The 18,421-nt window shown below is 37.0% G+C and overlaps 1 protein-coding gene across 1 annotated transcript in view; it reads right to left on the reverse strand.

The window, feature by feature from the left end:
• SNTG2 (syntrophin gamma 2) overlaps positions 1–18,421 on the reverse strand; it is a 318,555-nt gene that overhangs the window by 8,193 nt on the left and 291,941 nt on the right. Inside the window, exons 15-16 of the mRNA XM_075497273.1 lie at positions 8,712–8,804; positions 3,344–3,454 (exon numbers count right to left, since the gene is read on the reverse strand). Of these exons, the coding sequence (XP_075353388.1) occupies positions 3,344–3,454; positions 8,712–8,804 (204 nt within the window). The remainder of the gene's footprint in view (positions 1–3,343; positions 3,455–8,711; positions 8,805–18,421) is intronic.

Here is an 18,421-nt window from a genome sequence, read left to right on the forward strand (position 1 = left end):
GGACATGGAAAGGCATCTCCAGTTCAAAGAATTCCAAACTGCTGATCCAAGGAAGAGTTGACCATGCAAACTCCACACTAATGCCACAATCCAGGAATATTTCATAATCAACCACTCTCCTCCCTCTTTCAAAATAGTCGCAGAGCTACTCCTTCATACAGATCCATTTACACGCTATGTTGCAATTTCAGAATTTTTAAGTCTTTCTTCTAAAAAAAGTGTCTGATTTCCTACAGAAATGAAGTGATGAAATCACATATGTGTGCATGTGTGCAATTTTTGCCCTATTTGTCAAAGAGGTGGACACCTCAAAGGAGCTGGAGTTCTAGGTGTGGCACAAGTTGTTGGCAGGGATTGGGAGGTCCTGTTACCACCCTGCAGGGAAGTGAAGGCAAGGAGAGCATCATCTTTTCCTGCCTTGACCAGCAGCCGTGGCAGGGGTCCCTTGGCCACCACATGGGTTATCTAACCAGATAATACACACATACCTACAAACCAGCTGCAACAGTTTTTTCCCCATTGTCAGGCTGGATAAAAATATGCTGGAACTTGGCAGTAATATGAATGCATTGCAATGACTTTTGGGGCATTTCAAGGAGTCAGAGTTATTACTGCAAGTATTAAAGGCAGGGAAGTACTGAAGTGGGAAACTATGAGGGGAAGTTGTAGGGAATATGAAGGACCTGAAGGAGAAACAACTGACAGGAATCTAGGTCTTATTAGCTCCTTCGAACAGAAAACTTTTTAAATGGAAAAATGTGTTGTTCTTCACCTAAAACTGAAGTGCACAGGAAGAAGCACTTGGCTTAAAATTTACAGAAGGAGAAAAAACATCATCTCTAACCAGTCACCAAGATGCAAAAATAGAATTCCCAGATGTGATTTTTTTTTGCCCAAGGATTTATAAGCATATAAAATTAGACATAATCCGGAAAATTCTTTTGCAACCTTAACTCTACTGTTTACTGCCAAGTGAACATAAGTCATCTGTATCGAGCTTTATTTCACATGTAGTGGCTCATTTACCCAGGAAAAATGAAACTTCTATTACTTGATGACATTTTCTGTTTCTCATTATTGGTTGCATTTCACCGTACATCACCATCTGGCTCTATGAAATCTCTTTCAGTACAATAAGCTGAGGCAGATACTGTACTATACTATGGGTACTGGTGTTGGTTATTTCTCGACTAGTCTGTAATTCTGAAGTCTAAAAAATAAAACCATTTAGGTGGTGGGCATAGACCTGAATATATATACGACTTATCTGAAGTGGAGAGGCTGCACATCTGTATCCCAGTCCCATTTAATGGGAAATCCTAGTAGGTACACTGCACTGTGCAAAGGCAGTGGTAAAAGGTGTAGTCACTGAAATTCTGATAAATCCTCAGCTACTTAGTATCAGCCTCTCCTCTGGCCTTTAATGAACTTTCCCTGGGCTCTTCCAACACATACAACACATATGTACATTTAGGTACATACATACTTAGAATTCTGTATGAACTGATGACGTATCATATTCCATCCGATAATTTCAAGATACTTCACAAATATTCATGAAAACTTTGCCAATTACCAGGTGTTTTCATTAGAACTACGCAAAAGAATATTTTTTAATGTTTTAACAAATCTGTCTCCTGCACAAAATTTGCTGTAAAATTATCATTAGGACTCACTTTTATCATTATTTTACAGATAATCAAATTTTCATAAAAATGCTAAACTTTACAATTTTTCTATCTAAAGAGTAAAACACAGGTAAAACCAATTAAAAACAATTGATGTGAGCACAGAAATAAAAACAAAATAAAATTAAAAAAAATCAGATTGTTTACCACAACAGAAAGAAGAATGATCCAGTATTAAAGCAATGGAATTGGAACCCTTGGCCAATCACACACATGGATTATCTAATGATTTAATACACAGATTCAGAGATTCAGAGTATGGTTTTTGCACCAGTACAATCTTCCTGTCTGACCTGGAACAAGTTACATGAGCTCTCTGCAACAGATGTTCACGTATAAAGTGATGATAGTACTCCTTTTCTGTCTCCAAGGAGTACTGTGAGAAATGAAGTGGAAATGACCTGCTACTATAGTCAAGTTATTATAGTATTCTGCCTTTTGTAACAGATATTATAATATCTTTTCCAGGAGAGCCAACAGAACACTCAGGTTAAGTTTGCTGATGAAATACTGAACAATTTACTAATATAGATATACAAAGAAAGACATACTGCATTTGTTGTAACTTTACGATAAACAAGGAAGGTTAGAGATTTTCTTCTTACAACTTTTTTTAAACATTAGAAAGATAGGTAATACATAACCTTTGTGTATGGTCACTATAGAAAAGTATCACTTTATAAGTGACTTTAACCTGTACAACCCCCAGTATTTGAGAATTTTCATAGCTCTTCAGATATTTTTCTGTTGTTTTCATTGGCTTTTGTCCACTAAATCCCAGTTGAACCTCACTCTTACCTTCTTCTTCTCTGTCATATCACATCAAAGTTCTCCTCATTCTTTTTAAAACTGCATGATTGAAAAATTATCTTTTTATTTATTTATTCAGCATCAAGCTTGGGATCACAGGGCAGAATCAGTGCAGATTAAGGCATTACAGCCAAACCTCCAGATGGTGATTCAAACTACAATCCTGAATTAGAGACTGCTGAAGTTCGGTTGGGAATCTGAATTCTAAGTTTCACAATTTTATTTCATGACTGCTAGAGGGAAAAAAAAGAGACACCAGTAAAATCTCATGTATAGTAGTGACTGGATGTCTCCACAGCTTAATTCCAGATCCTGCAAAGCACTGAGTGCTCTTAATTCACAGTAGAACCAATAGGTTTCAGGAATTGCTTGGCCTCTTGTAAGAATATTCCGTGTTTTGAGCTAATAAATGTTACACAATCTTTTATTTTATTGGTAAACCTTAAGCACATATTTGCTTAAAATTTCAAGTCTATTATACAGCAGCTTAAAAATGTATTTAGCATTTAAATAGTTTTATTCTTCCTTTATCCTTTTTAAAAGCAGTTTTTAGATATTTTAACTATTATAGGATGACTAAACAACTTCATAGAAATCATCTTTCTGAAACAGTAAAACACCATCATAACACAACTCAGTAACAGGCTTGTACAAATAGTGTAATAAATCTATAGATACTACATCATTTCCGTTTATTGTGGAGTTTCTAGAGAATAGGGAAGAAAAGATAAACTTGTGATGTGGAATTCACCATATGCATGTGCAGTAGGAAAGTGGAATTTTTGATGCCTTGATAGTAATTCTATTTCATTTTTTACTAAACTGAGAAAGAGGATGTTGCTTACCTTTGTCTCAATTTGTTTGGTGTCAAGATTCTGAAAAAGCATCTTTACTCTTGTTTTCCCATCATCTGAAGAGCCTTTGAGCTGAGAGAATTTAAACCTCCACAGCACATTCTAAAGGGAAAGAAATTTGATTAAGGACTCTGTTACACACTCTTACCTAGAACTATAGATTGATGATCAATGTTTATGGATTAAGATAAAGCATTAGGACAGTAAACATAGCGCATGATAACAGGCTGGTTACAGACTAAATAAAATTAACAGATCTAGATCATCTGTGAAAGCAAAAGATGCAATATTAATATTCACTAATTAAACAATTATTTAGAAATTCTCTGAAATGTAAATGTTTCAGTTGCTGACATAATATCAAAATCCATGGAAAAAGCTTAATTCTAGAAAGATCCATGACGATATTTGTATCAGTTTCACTATGAACACAATTCCATACCATATCTCGATCTCTCATATTTCAGCTGGCTCATCTGCATAATGTAGATAATAATGTCTTACACAGATGTTGCAAAGCTGAATTTACTGATGTGTGTAACGTGGTTTGGAATCCTCAGGTAAAATAAGCTATAGAAATGCAAAAATGTTATTATTGAATGCAGTGTCGCAAACCACAAAAATATGTTCTACATGACATAGTTGTTTGTAAAATATATACTAATTCTAGGCTTCTTGGTCTCCTACAGGTTTATGCATGGCATCTTACTACTGTTGGCAAATCCTAGATTGACAAGTACTTTTTAATAGTTATGGGGATACTTTTTAAAAACAAATATTGGGAAATTATTTTTGAAACCAGTGTAATTTCCTGTATTTATTTGTGTCCTGGTTTCGGCTAGGATAGAGTTAATTTTCTCTCTAGTAGCTGGTATAGTGCTGTGTTTTGGATTTAGTATGAGAATAATGTTGATAACACAGGGATAGTTTAGTTGTTGCTAAGCAGTGCTTATACTAAATAAAGGACTTTTCAGCTCCCCATGCTCTGCCAGGTGCACAAGAAGCTGGGAGGGTGCACAGCCAGGACAGCTGACCCCAACTGGCCAAAGGGCTATTCCATACCATACGATGCCATGCTCAGTATATGAACTGGGGGGAGTTGGCTGGGGGGCAGCGATTGCTGCTCGGGGATGGGATGGGCATTGGTCGGCAGGTGATGAGCAATTCCATTGTGATATTCTTTTATCATTATTATGATTTTCTCTTCTTTTGCTGTCACATTAAACTGTCTTTATCTCAACCCACAGGTTTTACTTTTTTTTTCCGATTCTCTACCCCATCCCATGGGGGGCAGGGTGGGGAGGGTGAGTGAGCGGCTGTGTCGTACTTAGTTGCCGACTGGAGTTAAACCATGACAACTTGAATGTTTTCTATTGATCACCTGAAAAGGTGTAAGTTTAAAAAACACAAGGTAACAACGTGCACCTGCACTTCCTGCTAGTGTTTCCTTAATGCTTATAATCTTAATGAAAATTCTATGCACATGTTGAAATGTGATTCAGTCCTGGACACTGCTGAGGAAACACAATTTAAATACTTTGATGGCTATTTCAAAAGCACACACAGAAAAAAGTTTGCTATATTCCATTTTCCAATATACCTCATCACAAAATTTTTTTTTCATGTAGACCAGTGCTACCAGTCATCTTTAGAACCCTACTTATAGTTTGAAAGGGAATGCCTTATAAATAAAAAAGTGTTTCTAGAAGGCACAAAAAGCCTGATTCCATCTCCTGGTTCCCTGCAGACATAAACGTCATTGACTTCTTAGACAAATATAACAGATGAAGAAAAACCCAACTATGCTAAGGCATTGTGATGGTGCTTAAACTTTACATTCATGAACAGATTTTAACTGGGTCCAGAGAGCCTAATTAGACCACCTGAAAAGTATTCAAAGCTTAAATGAGTTTGGATCTAAACAGGATAGATGAATGTTCGCTATACAATATAACTGCTAGGGTGGAGATGAAACAAGAAGTTAGGAACAATTTAGCAGTAACAGGCATTGCTGGAGTCATCATCTCTCTCAACAGTTGACACTGAGTGGAAAAGTAGATGGCTCTGGAAGGTGGAACACTTTGGGATCACTTTATCTTGGGTGAGCAGCTAGAGGCACAGGATGGGGAAGATGAACCAACCAGGCCAACAAGATAAAAAGAATCTCTACAATCAGATATAAGCAGCTGCAGGCCACAAGAGTATCTCTGTGATGGGCCCAAAATGCTAAAAGCTGAATGAGTTAAGCCCATGACAACCCTGGAACAGAACATGTAGGAAATGAACTAATTCTTTCAAATAAGTTTAAGAATCCTCCCAAACTGTTCTAGAAGAGAGTTTTCTAAAAGACACTTAAAGTCCTTGTGTTGGGTTTCTGTGGCAAGCTTTTGGTAGTGAGGGGTTACAGGGGTGGCTTCTGTGAGAAGATGCCAGAAGCTTCCCCCATGTCCGATAGAGCCAATGCCAGCCGGCGCCAAGATGGACCCGCTGCTGGCCAAGGCTGAGTCCATCAGTGATGGTGGTAGCGCCTCTGTGATAACATATTTAAGAAGGGGGAAAAAACCCCCAAACTGTGGCAGAACAGCAGCCGGAGAGAGGAGTGAGAATATGTGAGAAAAACAGCCCTGCAGACACCAAGGTCAGTGAGGAAGGAGGGGGAGGAGGTGCTCCAGGTGCTGGAGCAGAGATTCCCCTGCAGCCCCTGCTGAAGACCCTGGTGAGGCAGGCTGTCCCTGCAGCCTGCAGGGGAGGTTAATGATGGAGCAGATACCCACCTGCAGCCCATGGAGGTTAACAGTGGAGCAGATATCCACCTCCAGCCTGTGGGGCTTGAGTAGGTGGATGCCTGAAGGAGGATGGGACCTGCATGGGAAACCCATGCTGGAGCAGGCTCCTGGCAGGACCTGTGGACCCTTGGAGAGAGAAGCCCACACTGGAGCAGGTTTGCTGGCAGGACTTGTGACCCTGTGGGGCACCCACGCTGGAGCAGTCTGTTCCTGAAGGACTGCACCCCATGGGAAGGACCTATGCTGGAGCAGTTTGTGGAGGACTGCCTCCCATGGGAGGGACCCCACACTGGAGCAGGGGAAGAGTGTGAGGAGTCCTCCCCCTGAGGAGGAAGGAGTGGCAGTGACAATGTGTGATCACAACCCCCATTCCCTGTCCCCCTGTGCTGCTGGGGGGGAGGAGGTAGAGAATTCAGGAGTGAAGTTGAGCCTGGGAAGAAGAGAGGGTGGGGGGAAGGTGTTTTGAGATTTAGTTTTTATTTCTCATTACCCTACTCTGATTTGATTGGTAATCAATGAAACTAATTTCCCCAAGTTGAGTCTGTTTTGCCTGTGACAGTAATTGGTGAGTGATCTCTCCCTGCCCTTATCTCTACCCAGGAGCCTTTCATACATTTTCTTCTCCCCTGTCCAGCTGAGGAGGGGAGTGATAGAGCAGCTTTGGTGGGCACCTGGCATCCAGCCAGGGCCAACCCACCACACTCCTAAACAAAAGTTCTTGCCCTTTTAATTTCATCCTTTGTAATAAGAAGGCCCTTTTTATATTATTTTCCAGACTGTAAAAAAGAACATTTTTAATGACTACATGAGCTGGTTGCCCAAAATTTGAGATCCAGGCTGAGTCGTAGAGCAGATGGGGAACTGGGCTTTATTTTAATAAGCTTGTATGAACACCTGCTGTGGTGTAAGAGCATCCTTTGCATCAATAGGTGACTTTAATTTTAAATTCATTATCTCAAAGAAAAAATAAATTTTTCAGCAAAATTACTGTGTCCATAATGAACTGTTAATTGCTTGACCACTTCAATGATCTATTTAGTGTTGGTAGGAAATATTCTGAAAAAGCTGTGAGTATGGGGCAACACAGTCAACTCCAACCGACAAGCATGGGAAGTAAGATGAACTGTGGAAGCCACCCATTCCTGCCTCACTCAGGCTTGAGGATGCAGAGGACATCTCCATCTCTCACACAGATGAATAACAGATGTACTTGAGCTCTCCAGAATTTTTAGTTTAACAACAGAATCAATATATCTGATGGTATTCTGTATTTATCCTTAGGTAAACAACAAAGGTTGATCTAAATCCTCATCATCATCAATGCTGAAGGTAGGCGCTGTGCCTCAAAGTCCTATCAATAGAGAAGTTTATAATTTTAAAGGTGTGCGTACACCCAATCAATCTTCACATCTAAAAGAAACATTTTCTATAGTCCAAACTAATGAGATTACTTTATAGTTAATTTGTGGCTACCCACAAAATGTGTACAGTTTTGCAAAAAGCACAATTTCAGAATGCAGTATCACCTGAGGCAGAGAAAGGTATGCAAACATATATCCTTAAATTTTATGCCACCTCATAGGATAGCACACTTAATGCAATTAGTCTAAATTTTCAAATAACAATGATCTTGGTCATTATTTCTCTGCACAATGATTTCAGTAAACTTGTGCATTTTGACCCAAAACCCCCAAAATACCAACACACAAAACCTAGATCCTGTGTCAATATTTCAAAAATGCAGTATGTCCTCTTAACTCAGAATGACTGACTGAATTTCTTTAATAAATATTTAAAAAGTCCTTTCAGTTTGGAGTTGAAGACCATATTTCAGAGGACAGACCTCCTACTGTACAGCTCTATTAATGCAGAAACATTTTTTGTATGTATGTTTACTTCTACTGGCAAACAAATGTATAAATCCATTTAGAATAATTTAAATTAAAGTATCACTAAATTATCTATAAAAAAGTAGCATTATAGACACGGCTTGGAAGTTGGTATGTATCATAAACCATCCCCTGTAGGCACTTTATATGTATCCGCTGTTTTGCAAGATAAGTGAATTTAATCTTACAGATTATGACTTTGAAATGCATTTGCCCTTGTTCTGTTTATTTTAGACATGGCCTAAATTTCTTATGATGGAAGAATAATCAATCCTATTTTGTATCTGTAGCTTCAAAACAAATAGAATCAGGTGACACTTCATTTTTTTCATGACTGGTAATCTTTTTAAAATCTTGAAGTTTCTTCATTATAAGAAACCAAGTTCTCTGCTAAATATAACCTTCCTTTGCTTTTATTACTCGAAAAGGAAATTACTTTTTTTATATCTTTCTCCAAAATTTATCTTTACATGCGAAGGCACAACTATAATTGTCCCTTTCAAGTCCCAAACTGACTACATTTCAGTAGTGCTATGTAAATAAAAAGTACACTATGCTTGAGGAAGAAATACTCGACATCAACATAAAAAATTACCATTACTGATCAACATAAAGTTATGGTTACTGATAACTTCAATAACAGTAAAATAAAACAGTTATGTTTTCTTTTCTTTTTCTTCTTACCTTTGTTTTACTGTCAAAACAGGTAAATCCCAGAGCAAAGTCAACTGTGAAACACAGGGTATCCCCTTGCCAACTGCACATATATGTTTTAGACTGGAAAAAAAAGTATACTTTTTGAGAGAACAGCCATCATTGACACTTATCATATAAAAATATTATTTTATGCAGTTTTTTTGTGTGGGAAGATACTCAGCTGGCAACACTGGTACTGCTTTATATTATTACATTTTAAAATTGTCAAAAAATTCTCACTGTAAGTCAGTATCAGATCTGTCAACAAGACATTAACTGGAGGTCTTCTACATTTCAAGTCACTCTTCTACAAAATAAATACCGTATTCTTGGAAACCATCCCTTACAAAATGCAACACAGAACAAACAAAGCCAAATCCAACTATTTTAGACTTCTGGAAAACTGCTTAGACCTGACCTAGTAATGACTTCTGACATCATTTCCAACAAATGTGCAGGTAACAGTGCCTAAATGTTTAGTCATTGCAGTCTAATTATGAAAAAGCTATCTGTCTACTTGACTTCTCCATCTGATTTAAACTTTGTAGACAGTCTTTTTTATTTTATAACATTTTTTCATTTGTAAACTTGGGTGAAATGCGAGTGCAGCCCTATGTTGTTTAATGTTAGTCAATATAATTTAATAATAAGAACTAACAACTATCACTTATTAGTTAGCACTGATACTTGCTAGACAGTGCTATATATACACCAATTCTTTGATCATCTTTCAGGTTAGAAAGAAAATAAATCTGTTTTATTAACAAAACCCAGAAGTTCTGTTTAAACTTCTGAATAAGCTTTACAGTAAAAAGTCATTTAACATTCTTCTTTATATGTGTTTTTAAGGCTAGCTAACTTGCGTATATGATGGATTCTGAAAGCACATGAAAAAGCTTCTGCTGCTGATGTAATATGAAACAGCTTGATGACATTCACCATTCACAGTTAATGGCAAAAAGCCCATTGCATTCGGCATGAGTAGAGATCAGATCCTGTCTCCAGCCTTTCCTCGCCTCACCTTACCAGCCATTTTTAAAATGATACCCTTGTGCCTTATGAAATCTTTGATTTTTTTTTTTTTTCTTCCAAGGGAGCACTACTTTGCTCTCATTGATACATCATAAACCGCAATGTTGCCTCACGCTTAGGCATTTGTTTATACGAAATTTTTGTATCTGGATAGTTTCTTTAAATTAAAAAGAAAAGGTTTTAACACAAGAATGGCCTAGAGGAGATTGAAAGCATTAATAAACTTGCTAAAGTTGAAAACTGTCCTTTTAATTGCTTTTTAAAGATTTTAGTATAATCTAAAACTTCTGCATTTAGTAATTGCAAATGTTTCCTCATTCCACTATTAATAAAAATATTTAGATTTACACTAAAATAAGCATTTCTGAGTTACAGATATGATATTTTATAAAGGATTTTGAAAGGGCTGGGAATGAAATTAATTTAGTAGTACAGATTAGTATTATAATCAGCTCAACAATGACAGAGATGTATATTATTTCTAAATAATTATTTTGCTCATTGGTGTTCAAAGATCGTATTATTTGCCATTTAAAAATATTTCAGTGATTGATATTCAATTAGAATGACATTTAAATATCCCTACATTTTATTCAGTAATTATAAGGTGTCATTAAGTACCAGTCATAACTTATTCTCCATTATTTTCCAATTAAAAAGGTTATACTAGCTAAGCTCTGACTCAGCAAAGCAATTTTTAAAACATATTAAATTACATTCCCCCAATGGGTAAGCATCTAATCGCTCAGCCACAAGTGTTGAATACTAAAATGAACTATGCACAAATAATGAGCCGGGAGTATTTTACAAATATTCAATATTTGCGAATAAAGGAACTGGTTTGGAAATTATTCGCAGACAAATACTAGAGACAAACAGAATACGCTGCGTTTTCACTGTGATAAACATTGCAAATAAATATGTAAGGTTTATACTTACAAAATACACTAATAGCATTTTCTTTACAACAGAATTAGTCTGGGTTTTGCTGTATAAATTTAAAAGCCTGCCTATGGCATTTCCTCAATGACTTTGAACAGGTTCTCAGACAGCTCTATGATAAGGACCCCCATCTCCACTCATTAATATTAGTACAGAGCACTATCCCTTCTCATTCTTGCCTTTGGAATAAGCTTCCCGGACACTTGCAATTGCGTGATCACCCTTGGTTATCTACAACTGTTTATGTGGAAGTTTAACATAAGAAATCTAGGCTTAGCTGTCTTTTAGTGAATTTTGCAGAAAATAAAATAGCACTGCATATTAGCTAACTTGAGAACTCACAGTTTAAGCAAGAGAGATGAAGACAATAGGTTATTTAAAAAACCTTCTTTACCAATTGGAAATGAGATTCTTCTGGGCTTAGGTCTAATACTAGCTTATCACAAAACACTTCGGGATTGTAAGCAGAAGTAAGTGCGAATCTACAAGGTTATCAACCTTAAGATATGCATTAAAATATTTTCCAATCATACAGCTATACCCTAATAGCCACATTAATTTACATAGCTTATACGTGTATGAAAATTGAAAACATTAGCAAACGTGGTATAGTGACCATTTTTGGCTTGCACTGCTCCAGACAAGATGTAAAAGTTTTTCCAGCTGTAACCTTGGTGCTTCTGAACATTATGGGGATGTAGACTGGGAGTTTAAGCCTGATGAGATTCTTTAGTCAAAGTATTAAGAATTTAGGTGTTAAAAGGAAGGCCTCATGCCTGAACTGCAACAGCTAAGAAAATTGTAGTATACATCCTAGATTAATTATTTAATGCTTTCCAAGCAATGGTGAAATGATCTGTAGAATAATTATTTGTAATAAAAGACAATTACAAAACTCCTATTTGTGTAATTGTTCAGGTATCACTATCTCAATGCATATACCTTTAACTCATGAAAAGATCATTAAGTTGATAATATCACTGGCCAAATAGCGGAAGAACAGTGTTTCTGACTCATTCATAGAAGGAATTTCTTAGACATCCTGTCCTTATTCAGAAGCATAGCACTGGTCTATCTTTGGCACTGGTATCTGTCCTCCCAGTCCTTGAGAGGGCTTAAAAGCTACAATGACTACACATACACACTCAGTAACGCGAGTCACCCTTGGAGTCTGTCACCCATAGACACAGAGATTGCCCAGAAATGATTCAGCTTTGATCTATCCTCCTTGTTTAGCAGACTGTCTCAGGATCCTGGGCCTCCTGCCCTCCCGATGGCAGGTTCCATTGGAGCTATTCTGCAGAACCAATGGATGTTCCAGCCGCTTCTTCGGGCAGACTTGCGGTGGCCAGCATGACGCTATCATGCTAGCACTGCACTGTAAATGTAGGCAGTATCATGCAATACTAATATGATTATGCACTCACTAGCATTATCTCACATAATAGCAATACCAGTCTTGAGCAGTCCTGAGCACATGTACTCTGCCTATCTTGTCCATGCCTCCACACTGGGCCCCCTTCACCAGAGTAGCTCATGTGAGAGCGAGTAAGCCTCTTTGCTCCAAAAGCAGAAGGGGAAGGTTAAAAGCAGGCCACAGCGTTTCCTTCTTGCTAGTGAAATTTCTGCTTCTCCTCAGCAAATCGCTGATACAAAGCCCAACTCTTGTCTGTGCATGAACTGCAGACGACTGAGATTCCTGGAGGGGAGTAAGAAGGCTGGGTAGGGTAGAGAGTTAGGAAAAAGAGAGTCCTGGAAGTTAAATGATGGGAGAAGAGGGCCTGCATCTAGGAGCAGGAGGTGTCAGCGAGAGTGTCTAAGTACCCTTCTACTGCAGCCTTCAGAATGAAATTAAGTCCCTACATTTACCCTAGGGCAAGATTTCAGCCCTCTAACAAGGTCACATCAGCTGGTCAGTGGTTTGTCTCTCACTCCCATCTACAAAACCCTTGACACTTCCATCCCAGCATGATCCTACAGCTAACTAATATTGTGAGGCTTAGGGAACTTTGTATATTTGTTGTTGTTGTTGCTATCCACATCAATTAATATCTCCCATGACTATGCACACATCTTGGAATCCACAGAAGGTAATTAGCATTGAAGGCTTGGGTTAATTACCTCTTAATGGAAAAAACAGAACAGCTTCTTTCATGCTTATCTTCCATCAGTTTTTACAACAGGGAGAGCACAAAGGACAGGTTGCTTCAGTACTCTAAAACAAAGACTGATGTAGGATTCTGTCTAACAATGAGAAGAGACTTTACAAATATGCTCAATGACAGGCCAATTAATTTCAAAAGCAGCTTTTATGATCATCAGTTACGATGACTCTTTCCCTCAGAAGGAGGGAATGTGTTTGTGAACAGATCTGCTAACCTAACAAGAAGGGCTTTAAACTTGGTTCATGGGTGTTAGGTACCCAAGTCAAGAAGTGTGTAAATGCTAAAACTGGAGAATGAATGCACGGGAAAAGACTACAAGCGGGACTTTCTTATTTCGACTCAGAGAGGAGGGCATAAATATACCTCAAATATCTGTACGGTGAGAGACAGAGCCTGGGCAACAAACAGAAAGGGAGACTATTTCCTGTGTAGTCACTGCCCTGCGACATGGTTGGAAGAACAACGACTTGGTGGGTAACAGGCACCATCGCAGCCCAGACACAGGCTGCTTAGGAAGGAGAGGAAAGGAAGAAAAAGAGGACCCCTCCTCTTCTTGAGTTGTCTTCTATGCGTAGGGGTCCTTGGCCACACAGAGCCGCAGCATGAAGCCAGAAGGAAGCGAGCATGCCTGCCAGATCGGAAGCCTTCTGATTTCGGCACAGACATGTGGGTCTCCCGGGTAGGCTGAAGCCATAACTAAGTTTGGTTGCCTCAGGGACTGTGCAGTCCAAATGCTTCTAAATAAATCTAGGCATGCAATAGATTTTTGTGGTTACTGGAATATGGGCTTACTGAAATGCTTTAGCTGGGGGGCCTAAATTTGCCTAAGTTCTGTCATAGGTGTCCAATGTAGTATCTCTGGATTTTTTTTCTAAGACATACAATCTTTTAATGTTACTCTGATGTGGGACTGTATTCTGTCCAAGAAACAGAGGTTCCACCTATTTATGTTTTTCAGTAAAATTCTTTAAAATCATGATTACTAATAATGCCTGTCAGTTGAGATGTTACATTCTGAGATCATCACCAAACATTCATAGTAAAAAAATACCATTTTATATCATTTTTAAAGAATCAGGGTGGTCAGTTACCAACCTTTTCTGTCAGTATTCCTTTTCCTAAGATTTCCTTTATTTCCTTGGCAAATTAAGTTTCTAAGGAACAAATGAGATTCAGTGAAGTTGCTCATGTAAGGACAACACAGAAAAATGTTTTCCTTTTAATGGAGTTTACTTTTATAACTCCAGTGCTGTTGTTCCTAATGCCTCATGAAGCTTACAGTTTCAAAAATTCAGCTGATGCCTGGCTACATTGTGGTTAATTATTGTCTTGCATGAAGAAGAACCTCACTTTTGCTTTAACTACAGCATTCATATGCAATATATTCATTCATTTTTGGACTCGGCTATGTTCTGCTGAGCAAGAATTCTAGTGTTTTTGATCAGCTAAAATACAGAAATAAATACCAGTCTTCTCTGTTCTAAATGAATACAGCTTTGGCACGTACATGATTTTGCATGTTTATTTTCCGAAAAGCAATTGGAAAGTAGACAATACCATTACACTTTACTGCTTAAACTACACATTTCCCTTGCTACTCTGTCAACTACTTTATAGATGTATACATACATTTGCTCTAAGATGCACTGTAAAGGTTTGTTACATGTAAGTGGGAACACAGACACTATTTCTCACTACACTCATGTTATAGAATTCAACACATATTTTCTAAAAATAAGTGATAAAAATAACCAGACAGCAAAGCATTTGGGCAAGAACCATATCCATATCCATATGCATACAGTATACATATTGCACACTATATTCATATTATTCACTTACTCACTTTAAGTTAAAATATATGCTATGCCTTTGTGTGGAAATAATATGCCATCAATATACTAAATGCTAAAATCTTAATAAAACTTTGACTTTATTTAGAACAAGGGAGTATTCCCATTAAAATTAAATTATTTTATTAATCTAATGAATATATTTTTGGAATATTGTTTTCCAGAGACAAGTCATCCCTTTTACATGTAAAATAACACAATTGATGAGAACACAGTTTTATTTGTTCAGTAAAACCAGTACCTACTTCATATATTATAAAACAGCCATCGTCATCTGGTTCTGATCTTTTTCCTTTTTTATAGTTAACTACCAATGAATATAGATACAAGCCAATAACAACAGTGCATGCACTTAGCATGATTAATTTAGTGATGACCCCAAAATCTATTAAAGTTAATGGCAAAGCTCTTTTGAGCTATTCAAGATTTGTCTGTTGTTATTTAATGTAAAAAAAAAAATAATTAAAGCTTAGCCATATGCAGATCAAAATTAAGTGACTAAAAATCTCAAACAGAACAATTAGAAATACCCCAAACTGAGCACTTTTCCCTGTTGAAGCAGTTGACTTTTCAACATAGTCCACAATCTCATAAAGACTTAAGAAAGTGAATTGCATACAGATGAGGAGGAGAGTGCAGTTCTAATGGGCTAAATGTATATGAAGCGATTTGTTTGTCATTCTCTATTAAACTGGAGCTTAACATAATAATTGAATTTAATTGTAAGAGTTTTCCCTAGAAATCAATTACTGGTCAACATTTCAATCATATTAACAGAAGACTCCAGGGTTGCCAATATGAACTGATAAAATTTTAATATCATCCAAATATCACTGATACTTTTTTCTTTTTATTTCTGAGACCAAATCCCACCTCATATTATGTTTAATTTTTTTTTTAGTCTTTCTGTCAGTGTGGGCATCTGCAAAAAATGGAAGGAAGTTTGTAGGACTTGTCAGAGGAACTTAAATGCCTGAAACAGAAAAAAACCTAAATGATGTGCTCTTTTATCATGCATTAGAAGTAAAATAATGCACAACAGCATTTAAAATACAGTGAGGGAAAGGAAGAAAAAAATATACCAACAGCAGAAAGTTTGGAACACAGATTCTTGCATTAAGACTTTATACAGCAGCTTTTTACAAGCTATTAAATCATACAGGAGTGACAGGAATAAGGTTTCTTAATGCATCCAATGTATTTACCAAAACACAGAGTTTGGTAAAAGCCTTAATATGGGACCAGCTAGGTCAAGAATGAGCTTTTTTGAAAATTCCACTTTCAGCATAAAAAAACTCCGAGCAAGATGTGGAGATGATGATAAGAGCAAGCAGAATTGTTATGGTTGTACTGAGAAATATATCTCAGCCCACATACGGAGAGTGTACTAGGAGGCATACAAAATTAAACCCCTTAATTCTGAAGACACCCTGCAAAATCTTCTTCAACAGTCTTTTTGTGTAGAATTACTTGTGCTCAACAGAAATGCTTTTTAAACTCTTTGAAATTCCAAAATAGTTGAATTAAAAATGCACATACTTTGGCTTTCTCATATTTTAAAATTCTGATTGTTATTTTAGGATAAATTTTTTTATATGTCACCATTTCTTTTTAAAGCTAAACTTTCAGAAGACATTTATGAAGTACATTGAAAGCATTCTCACTCTGAATCCACATTACATATGAGAAAATGAAATGACAATGAAATCTGACATTCATCAAAAGCATGGGAGTTTTCAGAAATTTCATCCACAACAGAATTCTGAAGCTTGGGTGTATTCCTTTTCCAGATAACTGTGCAAAAGGATCAGTGAAATAATTTCTGGAGAGTGATCGAATGAATACCATCTTCACTTAAAGAAATGTGGCAGATCAACTCATTTGGCCATATCTTTAAGGAATTCATCATGTCACAATTAAAAGGTTACAGAACTGTAATAATTATGGCTAGATACAATTAAAACCACTTTATTGAAACAAAACTGATCTGATTAAAAATCTTGCACATTCCTTCAAGATCTGCAGTTGCTGCAATTGAAGGAATTGCATCTTAATGCCCTAAAATGACTCTTTTTTACATGCTTGACTGGGTATTAGTATAAAAAAGTACATTCTCTTGTAAAAGATGGTACTGTAATCTGATGATTTCAAGAAGACATTATAGTTGTTTCTTTTAAACATTGATGCGCATCTGTGGTTCAGCATATATGTACGCAAGAGACACACTGGCACTAAAAGTAAGATTTTTCAAAGGACTCAAATAATGGCTCATTACACTTTCACTGAACTTCAAAGAAAGCTTCTATTGATTTCTGTAGAAGTGGTGCTAGCTCAGTGCTTAGTGCTTTAGAAAATAATACCTATGCTTAATATGTTCATGTTTGAAATGCTGGCTTCCTCAGGATACTGCTATGCTTGAAACTTTTGCCTTTAGGTCATCTATTACAATCTGAGCCACATTCATAAGTAAAATTCCTGCCACACAACAGCTGTTTGAACTGAAATAAATATCTGTCTGATCTAATCTATTTGTAATTTGTAATGCTTATGACATTATAGAAGCTAGCTGCAAAAATGGTTTTCTTAGTAGAGCTCTCATTGGACAGACTGCCTTTTCAGAAAACTTCAGCGTAACTGGGATTAAGCATTAAACCACTATCACAGAAAGACTAGGGCTACGAGCACATGCAGCCTGAAGCAAATGTTCCTCTGCAGGGAATTGTGTTCCTATAGGAAGACTGATAGGTCAACTAATTTCTCCTAAACCATTGTAGGTTCAGCTATTACTTGGCAAGACGAGCCGATAATGCAGTTATGGATGCCTACTCATGGCCATGGCATTCTCTCTGTAATATGAACCTAAGGCTAATGTAAATCTGATAGAAGAACGAAGACTTGCTACCTCCTCTGCTGAACAGGCAGACTATGGCTTAAATTGGTTGTAGGAAAAGGCAGTGAGAGAAATGGAGTAGAAGGACGAAATCAAAGGCCAGCACCTTAACAGTGGTCATCTTCTAGCAGTGAAAATTCAAAGTGCATTCTTTAGCCTTGACTTATGTCAGGAACAGATTGTGCTTCCTCATCTCTGTGCCTGAGCAACAGCTTTGTGGTTTTGTAGCAACTCATTTTTCCACAAAGAAAAGCAAGATACAACATTTTCCTACCTGTAGATTGTCCCAAGTATATTTTCACATACCTGAGGCAGATTCTCAGTAGCAACCATAGTAATCAGGCTGGCACCATTCATCTTAGTCGAACTTACTGGTTTACTTCAGCAAAGGCACTGACTTGTTTTTGATACAGTTTGTTATTATATAATAAAGCTTTTTCTTTTCTGGTGATCTATAAATTGTGGAATTTTGCAGTTGAAAAAGGATTTTAATTAGAAATGTCAACAAGAGACATTACTGAGTACAAAATTCAGTTCTGAATCAATGATGCTTGGAGTGGGACTTGGTTTTTCTACCCGATTCTTATAAAGGAATCATGGGCAGAGAATAATAGGGAACACTAACTTTTGAAAACATAAAATAAAATATCAAAATTCTAAGGTAATATTACTCTATAAATTTGAAATTCCATGAGAGTAACGTCTTGACAGCTTAGTAGTTTCATCCTTATTCAAGTCGGTAAGATCCTCTGGAAAATAATAACAAAACTAGACTCATACCACATAGTTGTTATCTAAATCTTTGGATTTACCCTT

The sequence above is a fragment of the Mycteria americana genome, chromosome 3 (assembly GCF_035582795.1).
Source record: "Mycteria americana isolate JAX WOST 10 ecotype Jacksonville Zoo and Gardens chromosome 3, USCA_MyAme_1.0, whole genome shotgun sequence".
Taxonomy (NCBI): domain Eukaryota; kingdom Metazoa; phylum Chordata; class Aves; order Ciconiiformes; family Ciconiidae; genus Mycteria; species Mycteria americana.